The following is a 19,848-nucleotide window of genomic DNA, read 5'->3' as shown; positions in this document are numbered from 1 at the left end:
CCAAAATCAAAACTATGTATTTCTCCTCTTACATGTAGTGCTGTTTATCAGTCTAGATGGTTTTGGTGTGAGCTGCCGAGTGCTGGAGATATTGGCCATAGAGATGTGTGCCATCTCTCCGATATAGTGAAACTAGATGGTGCTCAGCTTCTTATGCTCAAATCACAAAAAAAGACATTTAAATAAGTCAACAGCAATGTCTCTTTCCAGAAATCACGATGTGGTTACTCAAGAAAATCCACAGACCCTGTTGTGAGCAGTTTCATGTAGGAACTGTTTTCTCTCTACTGAACTACACCCACCAACTGTATCACCATACAGACGGAAGCGTGCATCTATTGCTAGCTCACCTAGCACCACTTAGCTAGCTAACATTACAACTCAGTCAAAGTGGATGCCATTAATGTTTACATCTGGTGCTGTCATGAGCACGAGCCTTTTGTCCATGAGTAGATGCACACTTCCTTCTGCGTGGTGATATGGTTGGCGGGTGTAGTTCAGCAGGAAAAATTAGTTTCTGAATGAAACTGCTCACAACAAGGTCTGTGGATTATCTTGAGTAACCAAATCATGATTCCTAGACAGAGACATTGCTTGAGCACCACAAGCCGAGTGCCGTCTAGTTCCATTATACTCGAGAGAAGGCAGACAGAAGATGGCCAATGTTTCCAACACTCAGCATCTCAAACCAAAACAGTATAGACTGATAAATAGCACTACAGGTAAGAGGAAAAATATTCAGGTTTAATTTTGTGTGAACTAAACCTTTAACATGTCAGGTTAAGGGAAAAGGCTACATATTTGTTAAGTTTATCAAAAGAGATCGGATATGTGACTTGAGTGCAACTGGCGTTAACACCTCCTACACACCAGTCATATCACTATATAGGTCAACCCTGGTAACATACCATATTTGGTTCATATAGAATCAACACCACATACCAGAGGTAAACACACCCTGAGTATGGATACATACTGTACTGTACATCATGGCCTTGACCCTGACTGACAGAGAGTGAACAGTTCAACTGGCAAAGTTTAGTGTGTTTGTTAGTTTCTCTCTCGCCCTTTCTGTCTTTCACTTGCTCGGCCTCTTGCCCTCTGTGTTTTTGGTGACAGATGGTCACTGTAAGCAGCTCTGTGTCACTGGTTTAGTGGCCTGGTTCCTTTTTGGAGTGATTATGTAACTCTAACCCCATCGCCCCTCGCCAATCCTCTCCCCTTGCCTGCCCCTCCTAGTGTGTCTTTTTACATAACAATTTATGTGGAGCATTGCCTTTTACCAGTTTCCTTTTCCCCTTGGTGAATGCTGTACATGGAAGCACTGGAATCTGATCCTGCAGAGTGGTGTCTACCCTGTGTTCCCATTGTTGGTGTGAACCATTAAGGAAATTAGAAAGTGGACGTGGAAAAATCTGATTGTTGTGTTTTTCATCTTGCTCAGAACATGGCTCAAAGTGAGAACCTCTCACCTGGTGTTTACTCATTCCTGAGTTTAGATGACAGTTCCAGTGTGGTTTCAGTTTTTGCTCAGTTTAAACAAATATTAAAAGAATAGTCTGGCATTTTGGCAAATGGGCCTATTCTCTTTCTTGACTTTCTGGAGTCTTAGGGTTACCAATGCTAGCGGAGACTCTAGTCAAGTCACTTCATCTGTCAGAGAAATACTCACATAAAACCACATTTATAGTTTTCACACTTAAGTTTTTGTGAGGTTAAAAAAATAGAGATAATATGTCAATTAGGAAGCGTTAGTCATGGTTTTTACCTCAGGGCAGAGCCAGTTTCCCCCGATTTCCAGTCTTTTTGCTAGGCTAAGCTAATTAGCTGCTATTGCTGCTGCTCCAGCTTCGTACTGTATTTACCGTACAGACTCAAGAGTGGTATCGATCTTCTCATCCAAATCTCAGCAAGAAAGCAAATGACCATATTTCCCAAAATGTTTAACTCACTTTAAGACAGAGACTTGAAAATTAGCTAAGATGAAGAAAGAAAGCCAATTGCCTCATACGGGGACAAAGACATAAGAAAAATTATTTATTATGATGTCAAGGAAATTTGGAAAATGAATGAATGAAATCATACTGGACTTGTCTTTTAACATTTTATTTAAGGAGAACTTCATTCCTCAAGTGATATATATACATCAGTTACTCACCTTGTGTTGAATTCTTCAAGGAAACTTTGTTTTTCTTGCATGTCTTCATGGTGAATGAAGAAACCATAAACTAGAAAAAATTCTAAAGATGGCTGCATTAACCAAAAGGAAACCTATATAAAACATCCATTTACAAACTCTCACACAACATGTGTAGTATAATCCAAGTCTCATTTATCCAGTCGTATGCTCAGTACTTCTCCAAACAGCCCTTTTCCGTCAAAGCCAGACACTATTGACAAAAGCAGTAATTATACCTTACTGAACACGAGAGCTGCTCTTCTATTGCTGCCTTGATCAGTCAGATTGTTTGTGTTATTGTTTGACTTATGTGTTTTAAAGGGCTAGTTTGGATTCACTAAAGTCACACAATAGTAATTGTTAAACGTGGACCCCTATGACTTCAGTTCATCAAGATTTTTCTTTGTTTTTTGAATTTTTCATTCACTTGAGGCATGCAAGAAAAAAGTTTTCTTCTCAAATTCAATGTAACATGAGTTAAAAAATTGATACAAAATGATCATTCGGGGGTGAAGTGTTCCTTTAATGGTACTAATAGTCAGCACTGTACACATCTCCTGGCTCAGCTCTCTAAACCCACCACAGCCATAATGCCTCTCTTATGATGAACAGAGCAGTAAATGCATGGCACGTCACAGCAAGCAGACCTTTGCATGGCCACTTGAAATAGCTGAATAGGTACAAGATGTGGTTATTAACCTGACTTTAGGTTATTGCTTGCATGAATACTAACCCTGTGTTTGTATTTGTTGGACCACTGTGCTCACACTCCTCACTGCACAGCAGCTGAATCAGAACCAGCCTGAGAAGCTGCTGGAGGACCAGAAGAGGGTAGGTTCTCACAGCATGGCAGCTTAACTCAAAACTTACATACCTCAGAGATTTAGAGTGACATATCATGTTTTAGACATGCAGTAGATGTGCATCTTGAATGAAAAATGACCTTATGTGCCTTTTTTTCTTGCTTTTTGTGTTTCTGATCAGTCTCCTTTGCTGCTTAAAGTAGCACCAGCTGACTAACTGAAGGAAGAATAAACAATTTTAATAACCACCATATTTCCCTCAGCCTCCTCTCAATAACTATGTTTATGGCAATGCAGGGACTTTGCAGAGCCTCAGGTGTTCCCAGTTAAGAGGCAAGCTCTAATATTGATATTCCAGAAGAACAATATCGATTGGAGTTCATCAATATATAATTATCATCTGCAAGAGAAGAACATTATTTAGCAACGGCTGCTCAGCTGTGATAAAATATGTCCCAACAAGAAGTCCTCATCATACCATGACAGGCAGTAGGCAGCCCTGCATATGTTCCAGGAGGGTAGTAATTTTACCATATCTAATCAATCAATTACTGACCAGCTAGAGACTCAAAATGACCACAAAGAGAGAAAAATAAACACGAAAGGGGGCAAACAACTACAAAGGAGGGAAAAATCAAATGACCACAAAGACACATAAAACCATAAAGGATGCGTAACAACTACAAACAGTCATAAAATAACAAAAAAAAAGAGAGAGACAAAAGTCAAAGTCTGTGTGTCTTGCTTCTATGCAGGAGAAGTGGTGGGGCCTTCTGCATAGCCGTTCCCAGGGGCCCCTTGTATCACAGTATGCCCATGCCCAACCTCAGGTATCAAAGAAAACAGAACAAAAAGAAAAAGAGAAACTGTATTTAAAAAAAATAACTGAGTCATACTATTCAAAATGATTCAGTTATCTAACCATGCGACATAAGTGTCTATGAGAGATAAACACGTTGCACAGAACCTCCTCGATCTATCCATCATAAGCTGAGGACAAAACATGCTTCCAAACAAAAGGCCTGGCTAGCAGGGTGCTGAAGGCCACAGCATGGCGTGACCCAGCCGAGAGCTCCTTCTCATGTGGCATACCAAAAATGGCAGAAAGGGGATTTGGATTTATTGCTGTATTGTCAGTTTCTTGTAATGTGCTAAATATTTTACACACAAAGTTTGTCAATTTCAGGCATGACCAAGACATTTACAGGGTTTGCAGGGGACTGGCCACATCTGTTACAGGCATCACAAACACTGGTGTATATTTTTGACAATCTGTGGTTAGTATAATGAATGTTTCTGTTTCTGTTACTCACCAACTTTTTCTACAAGTTTAAGAGGACAACATAATTGAAATTCTGTTTTCTGGTGTCATAGCCTCAGTCAGTGATGCAGCCTGTGTTTGTGCCAACAGTTTAGATGACATTTAGACAGGACACAATAAGGATTTGGCTCATGACTCAAGACTTGACAAAAAGGGCAGTGTTCTCTAATGAGACCAGGGAATCATCCTCTACGACTGATCATACAGTTGACTAACCTCCTGCCAATAAAAGATGAGAATAGTGTTCTTCACACCTCCTCCTACATAAATTAATCTTGACCTCCAGAGCAAAACTATGGCAGCGGAGCTTACATAACACCGCTGTCGTCTATCATGGACCACCCACTGTTGACAATGATTTGCACATAATCACGCATGAAAAAATTCTCTCTTTCATTTCCTTCACTTTATCCCATGGGAGGTCTGTCAGGTAGCTATGGGCTGCGGTTGCCATAACAACGACAAAGTCGTGCTGCTGACTGCTCAACAGTGGATGAGTCACAGTGTGGGAGGGCTGGCCCCAGGTCTGTCAAAGTGAACACCAGGACCTCACATTGTCACTACAGGGTCACTGCTGCTCAAAAATGTAGAGCAATGTTGGTTGTGTGGGAGGTTACTGACATAAACTTTAGGGTCATGTCTGCAAATTTTCCTTGCACAGAAATATAGGAATTTAAAATAAAACATTAATCAAAAGTTTCTCTGTAATTATGGACTACAGAGCATGGTTGTAATCATGTTCTGAGGTCAGTATTTTGGTGTCTTTATATGCATCTCAAATGGACAATACATCATTGATGATGCATGCCATCCCTGTTATACAACATCTCTTCTCTCCCTGTTGCTGACATCACATCATTACATCCTTCCCTTTCTTTCCCTCTCGTAGGGCGAGGCACTGAGACAGATTCTGGTGAACCGTTACTATGGCAACTTTCATCGAAGTGGTGGGCGGAGGGACAGCCTGACGTCATTTAGCAATGGCCCCCTCAGTCCGGTAGGACCCGGCAAAAACCAGTCAGGTGGGATAGTTGTTTCTCCTTTTTAACACCAAACACAGAAGTTAGTTAATAATTCTTTGCAGCAGGAAGTGTAGCTTAGTTAGCGTGCACAAGGCCAGAGAAACACTGATTTCAACATCTCTAACTGAGCTGATGTTTCTGTAAAGCCTCTGCCAGAGAGAAGCATGACTTTGCCTCCAGCAATGACTACGACTGCTATCAGGGGTGCAAAGTCCAGATAAACCTTTTCCTTTTGGTGAGCCAAAATGTTTTCCACTCCTGAAGTCATAGTAAAGCAAGGTTCTCTCAATAATGTTATATAAGTTTGGGACTCTGTCTGTCTGGCCCTGAGTCACTTATCAGCTCCACAGTTGTGCTGTGAGCTGCCCTTTGAGCACGCAGAGCATAACACTCTTATCACCACCTGATAACGTGGTCATTGTGTTACTATATCTGCAGTCAAAATACTGAAGCAATGCATCTCTGTGCAGCGTTTCTTCCTTTTATTTGAGTTATTGGTTCTGATATGCAACCTCTATGATATAACATTTTATCTGCATGTAGATTTGGAGGACATGGGGGTGTCGGTGGCTTAGTGGTAGAGCAGGCGCCCCATGTACAAGGCTGCTGCCGCAGCGGCCCGGGTTCAACTCCAGCCTGTGGCCCTTTGCTGCATGTCACTCCCTCTCTCTCTCCCCCTTCACACTCATCTGTCCTATCAATTAAAGGCTTAAAAATGCCCAAAAAAAATCTTAAAAAAAAAAAGATTTGGAGGACATGTTGATGCCAGTGGTATGAGCTGTGAGTGTCTTTCATATCAATTCAGTGCTCCTGTGTTGACCTAGTGACCAGAATGGTTTCTTGTCTGCTGTGGCATGAACGGCAGTATCTTCACATGTGTTAGAGACAGTTGTTATGAATGAACCAGACATTAATGTTGTATTTTTAACTGAACTCAAAGACACAGACATGAAAAAAAATTACCCAGGCTCCCGGTTCACCATCTCTCCCATGTACACCAAGATGTTGGCAAACTTCCAAACTACAGGAAGTATACCCCTCCCCGCTGTGCTCCACTTTTCACTGTTGCTAGGTGACAAGCTGCTACTTCCCTTGAAAACAGCCTTTGCACCTGTTGCAGAAACAAGAGCCAGGCAGAGAATTCCATATGTACCCTGAAGCCGAGGCCTCAGGGGGGAAATGTGCAGGCGAAGTCATGTACAGTGAATTACACAACTGTACAGTTACACTGGTTAGAACAGGGTTAGCATCACAGCAGTATGAAATCTAAGTGGTGGTCTGTTTATGTAAATTATTTTGAACATTGTATGACCCAGTAAACTGTCCTTTATGGTAACCTAGATCAATAAATGTCTTACCTCACAGGATCAGAGAAATCACATCTTTTTAATCCTTTAATTTTCTGTGTGCAATATTGCATCATGTCTCAATATCAAGCTTTAATATAAATGAAGAGACTAAATAAACTAAAATATAAGTTTGAGAAATTATGTTTGTTATCAGAGGTGTGGACTGGAGTGACATGACTTGGACTTAAGTCACAAATTTGATGACTCTAGACTCAACTTGACAAAATCACAAGACTTGCAACTTCACTCGGACTTTAACACCGATGACTCATGACTTCACTTTGATTTGACAGTACATGACAATACGTGATACTTTCCCCTAGACCAAAGATTTAAAAGTATGTTATATAAAAACTTTGCCACAAATCAATTTAATTTCCTAAATCAACAAAAGTTAACATTATTTATTCCCATCAAGTCAACACTTCATTCCCCAGATTCACTTTGTTTGAACCAATCCAATAGCATCCAGTCAAATTTTTGGAAAAATGATACCAAAGATCATTTTGTTAACATACAAAAACTATTCAGTGGTCAAGAAATTGCAGTATGCAAAATGTACAGGTAAAAAATAAATACAGAATTTAAAAAGCATTCATCATTTTTGTAAATTTAATACAGTATTACTCTGTTGTTAAAATGGCATTGCGTTTGCTGAAAAGCATAATGTGACTTGTTTAGAACTTGAATTGCAAACTTTAGGACTTGGGACTTGCCAGTCTTGACTTGGGATTTGAGCGAAAAGGCTCGACTACCTACATATGGCTTGCAAAACAGTGACTTGGCCCCACCTCTGGTTGTTATTATAGTTATTTTTCATAAAATGAAAACAGAAACGCCTTAAGTTCAAGGGGCAGGCTAAAATGAGAAAACATGTAGATGCATACAAAACGTATCAGGTCTCTGCCATTGCAGATATTGTGAAGTAAGATGCTAGCAACTACTGTATTACCAAATTAAGACCAAAATTATTATTATTATTATTTCAGTGTAGCGTGTTGGTAACTCATTAAACATCCTGTCAAGATTATGATATAGAAATGTTGGCTATTTTCTTTGTTTAATACCTGCAAATTAAAATCTGTAATCACAATGTTAGCTCCTGTTTACATGCAGTGAGTTTTGCTTTTAAACTATATTTGATTATATTTGATACATAATCTGCCATATACCTGAGGATTCTGATCTGGCCTGTCAAACTGTCTCCCTCCGGCAGCATTAGGGGGTCCTGGGGGCCTGAGTCGTGGGGAAATGACCCTGGCGGAGGTACAGTGTCACCTGGACAAAGAGGGAGCCTCTGACCTGGTCATCGACCTCATCATGAACACCACCAGTGACCGAGTTTTCCAAGAGAGCATCCTCCTGGCTATTGCCTTGCTGGAAGGTGGAAACACCACCATCCAGGTCAGTTAACCCTCAAAGCTCTCACCGTGTGGAGACTTAAGGGACATCCTTTTGTCCACTGTCTGGACAAGTCAACTGCAACAACATGTCTGAATGTTTTCGTAAAATGATACAAATGACACACTTACCCATTAGCCTACACTTACTGTAAGTGACCTGCAGTGTTTTAAGCTCATAGACGATTATCTGTTGAAAGGCTTAGCTTATCCTGCAGAGCATCTGTATATGATCCACAGTTTAATCGGTGAAAAGAACACAATGTGCCAAGGATGGTTTTCATTACCAGAGGATCTGCAGTATGTGGGTCAGTGTGCCACTATAGCTGCACATGTTCTGTGCATTACCAAGGCAGCTCTCCTCCCCCTCATATCTAACACTGCATCATCTGGCTCAAAGGCCGGGCCAGCTGCTAATCATGCCAGTCAATCACTTAGTAGACATAAAATATTCTTCATTTTCTGACTTTGGACTGTCTCATGCACCAGGTGATGTAAATGGTAACTCTTTCCCTGTTGTCTTTAACTTGAGCCACTCCAGCTCCTCTTTCTGTCCATCTGTCTTTTCATGTCTGTTGATTTGTAGCACCGTCCGTCGTTCCCCCTGTCTTTCCATCTGTCTGTCCGTCTGTGTGTTGTTGTGTAAGCACTGGGCTTGCATAATCAGATTAGAGCGAGGAAGCCACTGTGGCGGAGATAATGCTTCGGCTTCCCACGGCTGCCGCAGAGCTGCGTCACGTGATCCGTCTGTGTTACATAAGGCCTGTGTGAATGAACAATGAGGAATGTCTCAGCCTTCAAAACATTCCAGCCTCTCTCCTGCTCCCTAGCGCCTCTCTCGCCGGCCCAAACTGGGTCATGCTGGGCCTCCGGAACTGGGGCAGTGGGGAGAGAGGGCGGAGGGACGGGGGAACACAGAGGGGATTGAACCCTCGCGTTCTTAAGTTTGTTCTGAAAAGGGAGGTTTCTTTTGGGGGGTAACTGCTCTGGATCCAGTGACACAAATGTGCCACATTAGTACAAATATTTGTGTTCTTTGAGTAACTGGAGAGCTCTCTAAAACTTTATTTTTTTAATTAATAAATAAAAGGAAGCATGAGGTTCTTTTCATTCAAATTCATAAATCAAGCATACCTTTTCTGCAAACTTAAAGCGACACTATGAGAGAAAACAGACTACTTTTGGTCTCTGCTCTCTTCAAGAAAGCACTCCAAGGATAATAGCAGTTGGTTTTTGTCAGTGTCTTCATCTGACATGCTGCGCTGAGCACCTGTTGAGTCTTGGATATCTGGTTCTCATGTAACTCAGTTAACTATTTACTCATGACCTACATAGCACACAGAAATAAACCATGCAGAGTGCCTTCAGGATTGCACGCACAATCACTCACTCACACACAGACACACACACACACACCAATGCATAGGTGCCCTTGGAAGACTAGGATATTTTGCAGTCGGTGCATTTTAGCGCTTTCGAGGCTTGTTGGCTCCTCTTTTATGTAAGTCACATGCCAGCTCTTCTGTGACGGCAACGAGAGAGCTCAAACAGCTGTAAACTGTGTTGTGACATGGCGACTTGTCAGATTTCTCTCCTCAGCCATCTGGCGTGTAACTACATGGCTTGCAGCTCTGTTTCCCTCCAAAACTTGCATCGCAGACGCACTTTAACAGATATTGCAAAAACAAAAAAGCAGACAAACTCTCTTTCAGATGGAGAAATAAGGAGAGACGTTGCTGGATTGTAGAAAGGAGGAACTTGGAGCAGAGCAGAGTTGCATTTGGTTTGCATGCGGTGCTGCCTGACATGAGAGGGAGGGTGAGAGGGAAAGGGAGCGCGAGTATAAATAGCTGTTACATAACATCCCTTTGTTGATGCCAAGTGGCGGAACGGAAGGAGAGAAGGGAAAGCGCTATGACCTTGTTTTTCAGTGTTGTCCACCCCCACCTCGCCCCACTCCTCTCTGTCTCATTCCACTCTGGGTTTGTCTCCATGGATACAGACAGGCACTGTGTTTACCCAACACTACAGGGGGGCCCCTGAGATGCTCTTCTCTCTCATCCTCCTCTGTTACTATCACTCCATTCTCTCCTTGACCACCATGTGTTGTTACTTCATCCATCACATCATCCCTCCATCACGCTGCTCTTGTCCCCACTTTTCCAGTGATATCCAAACACAGATGGTGTCCTGAAATGGCGGCACAGATTTTGTCAGCGGGTGTGTAAAAGGACCAGCATCGAAACACTACAGAGGCATTGCTGTGGTTAAGACCTGAAAGTTGGGTTTTTTTCATTTCGGATTCGTTGTAAGACGCAACCTCATACACGATTCTGAAGAAACCATGAAATGAAAGTGTGCTGCTGTGTTTTTTTTCTTCACTGTGGTGTTCCAGCTTTATGTACAAGGTTTTGTTTTTGTTTCAGTGAGTCACTCCATCCACTAAACTCAGCTCAGTTCTTAGAAACAGGCTGTTTGGGAAAAAAAAAAGACTCTTTCAGTTTGTTGCTGCAGGTGAAGACTTTCACCTCCAGACACAATAATTAATATCTCTTACATGGCCGATACATTCACCTTGCAGCCGCCATCAATCAAACAGACTCACCTCTGCAGCAGTGAAATATAATTGCTCAGCTAACCCTGATCCATACAAAGAAATATCCCTGCCAGCCTTGCACCGTGAGCTCGACTACACACTGAGACTGAGCTCAGTGTCTCTAACCTGGGATATCCCAGTGATGAGGACTGCAACGTTACTAAAATGATAGGAGGCGGAAAATGAACGTGATTACATAAGAATAAAGTTGGCGGTCGTCATAGTTTTAGGGAAGAATACAGTAATTCTGCATGTGTGATATGTGGGTGTGTCCTCTCAGAAATTGGCATGTGCCTGTGCCGGAGACAGCTGACCTAGTTTTGTGAGTGTAAAAGTCAGTGGGCGTATTAGCGTATGCGCTCTCCAGCTTGCGTGTGCTTGTACTGTACAAGTGTGTGTCTGTGTGGGTTATGTAATGGTAAAAGGCAGGAAGGGGGGGGGGGGGCAGGGCAGGGGGGCGAGGGGCTCTTCTGTGTGTTTGCTCTGGTCCAATAAATGTGTGTTAACCTGCTGGGCCTCATGCCTCACCCCTCCTCACCCTCGTGTGTGTTGGAGGACACTGTTATGTAAGCAGAGACAGACAGGCAGGAATGACCATCACTGCCCCCATCCTCCCCCTCACCCACACCTCTCTCCTCAGGCATGCTGTGAGTTGTAAGCTGTGAGTGGGTTACCAGTGGTGCGGCTAATCCTCCTCCCTGCACTCTCCACTCTGTCATCAAGTTGTTTATTACGTGATGGCCTTGCTTGGCAGATACCCCCCCCCACGCTCCTATCTCCTCGTCCCTGCGTGTTGGCAGAGTGTGTACGTGCAGGAGGGCTGCTGCTTAGTGGTGGAGGGCCGGGGTGGGGCACAATAAGGCTCTGGAATCTGCTTCGGGGCACAAGCGTACAGTTATGTCATTGTTTCTATGGAAGAAACTCGGTCGCAAAGCTGTGTGAGCTTGGCTCTCTTAATAAGCTGCACACACTCTCTTGTTTGGCGACTTAAATGGTTGATGACTATTTTGAATGAACCGATTTAGTGGTGTGTTTAACATTAAATTCCAATAACCCTCTTGGTACAACAAACACCCTCACAGCGTCCTTGAAGTCAGAGAAACAAGGCTTGTTTTGTCTGTTTTCCTTGTGACTATCATTTATTTGTTTCCTCCAGTAGCCCAGTTTTACATCTAACCTGGAAAGACAGATGGTTATGTAACAACTTTGAGAACTGCCCTACATACTGTCTGTTACTCCCTCATTCCCTCTTTGGTGTCTGTCTTTCGCCTCAAGCTCTTTTTCTTCCCGCTCCCCACCATCTCTCTTTATCTGTGTAAGTAGGCCAGGCTTCTCCCTCTCGTGTAATTTTTCACCCCGTTAGTGTGGTGAGGCGGCTTCTGCTGGTCGAAGCCTTTCCATAGGCTGCAGCAGATAACAGCACTTACATAATCAAAACAACAGCCCTGTGGGTTGGGACACGGTGTATGCATTGCGCCGGCAGGCTCGAAAGTGTTTTGCATGACCCCATTCCACAGCAATAACTGCAGCGTTTAAACCCTCCCCTCGTGCTAAATCCAGACTCGCTTTGCTGTAGTTATATAATGTTTTGTGAAGGTCCAGTCAAAATCGTTTTCCTCATATTGAGCCATGATTCATTTGTGAAAACAGAATGTGTGTTTGTGTGTGTGTGTGTGTGTGTGTGCAAACACAAGACAAAGGATTTTAATCAAAAACCATATTTTCAAGTCCATGCTTCCTGTTCCAACATCACGTTTTGACCTCAGTTCACTGCACTCTAAATATCAGTTGCATAATACAAACTTGGAAGGAAAAATAAGGTTGACTATGTACTGCATGTGATAATTCATATCAGGGCCAAAACAAATGACTCTTTCAATATCGAATTAATCTTTTTTGCTTGTTTTATCTTTAAAACGTGTGAAAATAGTAAAACAAATGGTTCATCGTTCAGCTGAAAAATTTAAATGGTTTAAAATAGAGAAAAGCAGCTCATTTGAGAAGCTGGAACCAGAGGAACTTTGATTGAGGAATGATTGACATGTTTAGTCAATTATCAAAAATTATGTTTAGCAGACAATAAGAATCTTAATCTCTTTTTTCCTATTCTTGTCTCTCGTATCCAGCGCTCATTCTTTTGCCGTCTGACAGAAGACAAGAAATCTGAGAAGTTCTTCCGCGTCTTCTACGACCGTATGAAGGTGGCCCAGCTGGAGATCAAAGCCACAGTAACAGTAAATACCAGCGACCTGGGAAACAGGAAGAGAGATGATGACAGCCAGGACAAAGACGTCCCTGTTCGCAAAAAAGGTCAGAGATCACGCACTGTGATCCCAAGAATTAATTTATGTCAGGTTGTTACCAAAAGATGCTCAGGCAAGCAACAAATCATAGGTCATTAAATGTGTCTGCAAATCCTGAGCAGAAAGAGGATATTTGTGATTTTTGACTGCATCATGAGTCTCTTCTTGGCGCCTGTCTGTGTTTAGCCAGAGACTCAGCAGTGGTGATGACAGAGGATGTCAAAGAGCAACTATTAGAGGCCTCGTCTGCCACCAAGAAGGCCTTTAACTCTTACCGGCGGGAAGCAGACCCTGAGGACCACTTCAACTCAGCTGACGGCCAGGCCAGCACTGGGGACAAGAACCAGGACGAGGGAGAAATGAGTTTTGTAATCATCATCATGCAGCCCATCCTTCGCTTCCTCCAGCTGCTTTGTGAGAATCACAATCGTGATCTACAGGTGGGACAGACTGATCCTCAGACTTTGTTAGTTTTACAGATATCCATCAGGGTGGATAACACTTGGCTACAGTATCTTCCTTACTCTGAACCATGGTTGTGACATCTTACTCAAAACAGGTCTAATAGATGTATTAAAGATCCCCTCCAATGAAAATCAAGTTTTTAACCCTGTCAACATGCCATGCTACAAGGCATATCATGAGCAAAATAAGCAGTCAACACAATGGCTGAGCATTTCCTCCTTGGAACTGCAGTGTGCTAGTGACTGTCTCAAACACACAGATTCAGACAGCCAGGATTTCATATGTCACATATCTAAGGAGGCAATCTCATCAATTTGCAGGATGGGGCTTTTCGTATCATTAGCATAATGTTACAGCAGAATGAGGTAAGTCAGAGGAGAAGCCAGGTGTAGTTTTGCGTAGCTATTATATAGTTATTATACTCTACTGTTCCTATATTGTTACTGTAATTCTGTTGAAGATATAATTGTATGTTTACCACTAACATTGTGTCAGCCACGGCCAGTTACAAGCAAACAAGCTAACCAACAACATAAGTGAAGATGCTAACTAAACTTACCATTCTGATACATCTGCTAGTTGCCGATTTCAGCTCAAACACGTATGGCTAAATCTTTCCGATGTTTCCTCTTACATTAACACTGGCTATCTTGATGCACACTGCTCTATTGCTGGTCAAGCTGCTACACCCAGCAGACGTAAGTAGGGCACAAGGCCAGATCCAGGATTTCTCATTGAGGGAGAGAGAGTACATCTGCCTCTAGGCCCCTTTTTTTCAGAGGTTTTTTTTATTTTTTATGTGGGAAAACCTTGTTAAACAAAATATTAATCACAGCAGAGTCTTTTTTACATACTTTAAAACATGTCTGGAGTAGGACTTTAATCATTATTGTTATGTCTATGAGACGTCAGGCCTGACTTCTTAAGCCTGTGGAGATTGCTTTTCTGGCACATTCTTATTCAAAGACATATGAAAGGGAAAATCTCGACTTCATTACTTGGGTTCATGTGTTCACTGAACTTCCTGCCTTTCTCTGCACCTCTCTGTTTCACTGAGCCGAGAAAGGGCAGCTTTCAGTTACTTTCAGTTAATTAACCTGCTGCCATTTCCAAGAAGGCAGCTGGAGAACTTTTATTAGATTTACAGCATTATGCAAACCTTAGAGTGAAGCCTGCAGATGTCTTATAGTATTTGCTAATTAAAATAATTGTGCTATTTGCGTCTCGCAATTTCTTAAAATATAATTCCCTCTTATATTACACAGCACCGACTCAGCTGGTCGTTGTTTCATGGTTCAAATTTAATTTAATGGCAGTAAAAAATATTCCTCTAAATTACTTCCATGCAGGAATAGCTTTCTGTTTAAGACGTAGTTCAACCAAAAATTAAAAATAATTAATTAAATGCTCGCTCCTGTGTAACAGAGATCTATACTTCAGTTTTTATAAAAGCTCCCACTAAGCTCTGACTAACAGAGGAGTGAGTTGTTAATGGTAGAAATTTTCATTTATAGCCTCACGGATCCTTTACTGTTTTGCTTTTGATTGATTTACTGTTGGTTTGTATCCAGTTCAGTCCATATAGACCCAATCACACCAGCCCAACCACTCTTATCTTCTCAGAACTTCCTTCGCTGTCAAAACAACAAGAACAACTACAACCTGGTGTGTGAGACTCTGCAGTTCTTGGACTGTATCTGCGGCAGCACCACAGGTGGTCTCGGTCTGCTGGGCCTGTACATCAACGAGAAGAATGTTGCTCTCATCAACCAGACTCTGGAGAGTCTCACAGAGTACTGCCAAGGCCCCTGCCATGAAAACCAGGTACATAAAGAGACTATGCCAGAAGGGAGGTTGAGGCACTGTCTGTCTCTTTTTATTAATTGTTTTTTTTTTTTTTTTTTTTACTTCCTCCAGAATTGCATTGCCACACACGAGTCCAATGGAATTGATATCATTATCGCACTGATCCTTAACGACATCAACCCACTGGGGAAAAAGCGGATGGACCTGGTGCTGGAGCTCAAGGTGAGTTGGCTGGGTTGGTTTAAGTGAAGTGGAGGAAGGATTTATACCTTTGTTTGAAGCAGGGGAATGGGTTAACTCTGGCTTTGGGTCTTGGGCCAGAAACGAGTGTGCAGTTTCCTTTCACAGCAGGATGGAAAATCATCAACAGGCTACAAGTATGAGAGTATACATTCATCCGTCTGAGCCGAACTAGCTTTTGTGCTTGTCTGCCAAGACAAATAGCTGCAGAGCACATTTTCCTAGAGCACCAGGGTTTCTGTCTGTTTTCCTTGGACGTAGAAACTGATGGAGCTTAAGTTCTTATCTTGGAGCTCTCTTATCCCCTTCTCTCTTTTTGTCAGAACAATGCATCCAAGCTGCTGCTCGCCATCATGGAGAGCCGTCATGACAGTGAGAACGCAGAGAGGATCCTGTACAACATGAGGCCTAAAGAGCTGGTGAGGAAATGTTGTTGTGAAGCTGCTTTTTATATCTCAAATACAACAGCTACAGTATCACTGAGTAGAGTTGTTCTGATACCAGTATTGGAAATGCCACCAATATACCACAAAATATATAAATAAAATTTAACTCCCATGTATACAACATCAAAATACACTATTTACTAATTTTACAATATCTCCAAAATGCAGTCTAGAAACAAATGCTGCGTTTACACTTCAAGTGACAGCACAACAGGCTACAAGTCATTTTCAGTGGAAGCCACTGACATAAAGCTACAAACTGACACCTGACACTTGTCACTGCAGACAGGTGTGACATGCTACACATCAAACTTTTGAGCTGGCTTCAACTTTTTTCAGCACTCCAATAGCCTGCTAAAGCATAAACCAAACATATTATACATATTATTTAGCTTAATTAGCTGAAACTATGCTTTCTTTGTATTGGAGTGCACACAGGGATGTAATGGGACTGCAAAATGTGATGTTAAAATGAGACTCAGACATCGATGAAAAGCATAGATATTTTTTGGACCAAATGATTATGATCCCAGAGGACATGCATAATAATGGAGTAACATGTATAGTGACCACATTCTAGTATTAGTAGATCTGTGTTGTGTGGGCAGCAGATATAATGAGTAGAATAACAGGAGTCTGTTAGAAAATGGATAGATTATCCTTTGCGCACTTGAATAATATTGTAAAGCACACATCCAGGGCGTAGGCTGCGGAGCAATCCATGGATATATATATATATATATATATATATATATATATATATATATACACACATACACATACATATATATGTATATATATATATATATATATATATGTATGTATGTGTGTATATTTATATATATATATATATATATATATATACAGTACAGGCCAAAAGTTTGGACACACCTTCTCATTCAATGCGTTTTCTTTATTTTCATGAGTATTTACATTGTAGATTCTCACTGAAGGCATCAAAACTATGAATGAACACATGTGGAGTTATGTACTTAACAAAAAAAGGTGAAATAACTGAAAACATGTTTTATATTCTAGTTTCTTCAAAATAGCCACCCTTTGCTCTGATTACTGCTTTGCACACTCTTGGCATTCTCTCCATGAGCTTCAAGAGGTAGTCACCTGAAATGGTTTCCACTTCACAGGTGTGCCTTATCAGGGTTAATTAGTGGAATTTCTTGCTTTATCAATGGGGTTGGGACCATCAGTTGTGTTGTGCAGAAGTCAGGTTAATACACAGCCGACAGCCCTATTGGACAACTGTTAAAATTCATATTATGGCAAGAACCAATCAGCTAACTAAAGAAAAACCAGTGGCCATCATTACTTTAAGAAATGAAGGTCAGTCAGTCCGGAAAATTGCAAAAACTTTAAATGTGTCCCCAAGTGGAGTCGCAAAAACCATCAAGCGCCACAATGAAACTGGCACACATGAGGACCGACCCAGGAAAGGAAGACCAAGAGTCACTTCTGCTTCTGAGGATAAGTTCATCCGAGTCACCAGCCTCAGAAATCGCAAGTTAACAGCAGCTCAGATCAGAGACCAGATGAATGCCACACAGAGTTCTAGCAGCAGACCCATCTCTAGAACAACTGTTAAGAGGAGACTGCGCCAATCAGGCCTTCATGGTCAAATAGCTGCTAGGAAACCACTGCTAAGGAGAGGCAACAAGCAGAAGAGATTTGTTTGGGCCAAGAAACACAAGGAATGGACATTAGACCAGTGGAAATCTGTGCTTTGGTCTGATGAGTCAAAATTTGAGATCTTTGGTTTCAACCGCCGTGTCTTTGTGAGACGCAGAAAAGGTGAACGGATGGATTCCACATGCCTGGTTCCCACTGTGAAGCATGGAGGAGGAGGTGTGATGGTGTGGGGGTGTTTTGCTGGTGACACTGTTGGGGATTTATTCAAAACTGAAGGCACACTGAACCAGCATGGCTACCACAGCATCCTGCAGCGACATGCCATCCCATCCGGTTTGCGTTTAGTTGGACGATCATTTATTTTTCAACAGGACAATGACCCCAAACACACCTCCAGGCTGTGTAAGGGCTATTTGACCAAGAAGGAGAGTGATGGAGTGCTGCGGCAGATGACCTGGCCTCCACAGTCACCGGACCTGAACCCAATCGAGATGGTTTGGGGTGAGCTGGACCGCAGAGTGAAGGCAAAGGGGCCAACAAGTGCTAAACACCTCTGGGAACTCCTTCAAGACTGTTGGAAAACCATTTCAGGTGACTACCTCTTGAAGCTCATGGAGAGAATGCCAAGAGTGTGCAAAGCAGTAATCAGAGCAAAGGGTGGCTATTTTGAAGAAACTAGAATATAAAACATGCTTTCAGTTATTTCACCTTTTTTTGTTAAGTACATAACTCCACATGTGTTCATTCATAGTTTTGATGCCTTCAGTGAGAATCTACAATGTAAATACTCATGAAAATAAAGAAAACGCATTGAATGAGAAGGTGTGTCCAAACTTTTGGCCTGTACTGTATATGTGTGTGTGTGTGTATATGTATACATATACATACATACATACATATATATATATATATATATATATATATATATATATATATATATATAGATATAGATATAGATATATATATATATATATATATATATATATGATATGTAGTATACACACAAGCTATAATAGTTGTTATTCCATTTTTACTTTTGTTGGCTTTTGGACACAGAAATTGGATCAGTAAGCCTACTCTGTATTGGCCGAAATGCAAGTTCAGGTTTCAGAATCAGTCCCGGGAAGAAAAAATGGTATCAGAACATCTTTATCTCAGAAAAATAATATCCCATGTTGTCCTGTAAAAAGTGTAAAGTTGTGTATGTTTGTGTGTGTGTTCAGGTGGAGGTGATAAAGAAGGCCTATCTGCAGGGAGAGGTAGAGTTCGAGGACACAAAAGAGGAGGAGGATAACGGGGAAGAGGAGGAACACGATGCTGCTTCTCCCCGAAATGTCGGACACAATATCTACATCTTAGCTCACCAGGTGTGCCCTTCATCTCTGAATCCCATGTTGACAATTCTATTATATATATATCTCCATTCATGCAGGAGTGTGATGACACACGGTATCTATGTAATGTTGCTGACTGTTGACTGTGTCCTCCATACAGCTGGCACGTCATAATAAGGAGCTGTGCATGATGTTAAAGCCAGGAGGAGCCAATGGGGAGGGAGATGAGGCCTTGGAGTTCTACGCCAAACACACGGCTCAGATAGAGGTCATAATACACCACCCTTGTTACTATCTGTTGCCCTCTGTAGTACAATTACACAAAACAATCATCAAGAAAACTAAATGTTCATTTCTTTGCAAATACACAATAGTGTGGACATGGAGAGGCCAATGTGACGTGTGTGTTCCTCTGTTCAGATTGTGCGCCAGGACCGCACCATGGAGGAGATCGTGTTTCCTGTGCCCAACATCTGCGAGTTCCTGACCACCGAGTCAAAGCTGCGAGTCTACTACACCACAGAGAGAGACGAGCAGGGCAGCAAGATCAACGACTTCTTTCTGAGAGCAGAGGATCTCTTTAATGAGATGAACTGGCAGAAGAAACTCAGAGGTGGGGGTCAAGTAGATGTTGCATGTGTAGTGAACACAATGGTGAAATACACATAAATAATATCTATGTGATACAGGACTACATGTACATGATTATTCCATTGAGTTTCATAAATCACTTGCATTCAGCTCTTGAAACTCTTCTTCTGTGGGTGATTGAAGCACAGGATTCTAGAGGTGTAATATCGCTTCAGTGCTCCTGCTAATATATTAGATACACATAATTGAATTAGCTATGTTCATTATTAATTAGTGTTAAAAACAGATTAATCAATAGTGATTGGATACCTATGACAAAACTCACCCCAGCATGACGTCTTCACATTGC

General features: G+C 41.8%; 1 protein-coding gene across 10 annotated transcripts in view; it reads left to right on the top strand.

Moving 5' to 3' along the window:
- The window catches only part of LOC117256214 (inositol 1,4,5-trisphosphate-gated calcium channel ITPR1), a 100,822-nt gene that overhangs the window by 52,580 nt on the left and 28,394 nt on the right, over positions 1-19,848 (top strand). For 3 of the 10 annotated variants that reach the window (XM_033625493.2, XM_078162189.1, XM_033625490.2), the window contains 11 exons: positions 2,963-3,010; positions 5,193-5,325; positions 7,891-8,078; positions 12,797-12,980; positions 13,160-13,413; positions 15,062-15,262; positions 15,356-15,466; positions 15,808-15,903; positions 18,798-18,941; positions 19,069-19,176; positions 19,329-19,521. In XM_033625493.2, coding sequence (XP_033481384.1) covers positions 2,963-3,010; positions 5,193-5,325; positions 7,891-8,078; positions 12,797-12,980; positions 13,160-13,413; positions 15,062-15,262; positions 15,356-15,466; positions 15,808-15,903; positions 18,798-18,941; positions 19,069-19,176; positions 19,329-19,521 — 1,660 coding nt within the window. The remainder of the gene's footprint in view (positions 1-2,962; positions 3,011-5,192; positions 5,326-7,890; positions 8,079-12,796; positions 12,981-13,159; positions 13,414-15,061; positions 15,263-15,355; positions 15,467-15,807; positions 15,904-18,797; positions 18,942-19,068; positions 19,177-19,328; positions 19,522-19,848) is intronic. The other 7 variants (XM_078162089.1, XM_078162293.1, XM_078162160.1 and 4 more) reach the window with 4 other exon arrangements.

Source organism: Epinephelus lanceolatus, chromosome 1 (genome assembly GCF_041903045.1).
Source record: "Epinephelus lanceolatus isolate andai-2023 chromosome 1, ASM4190304v1, whole genome shotgun sequence".
NCBI lineage: Eukaryota > Metazoa > Chordata > Actinopteri > Perciformes > Serranidae > Epinephelus > Epinephelus lanceolatus.
This window is presented reverse-complemented; position numbering and strand designations above follow the sequence as displayed.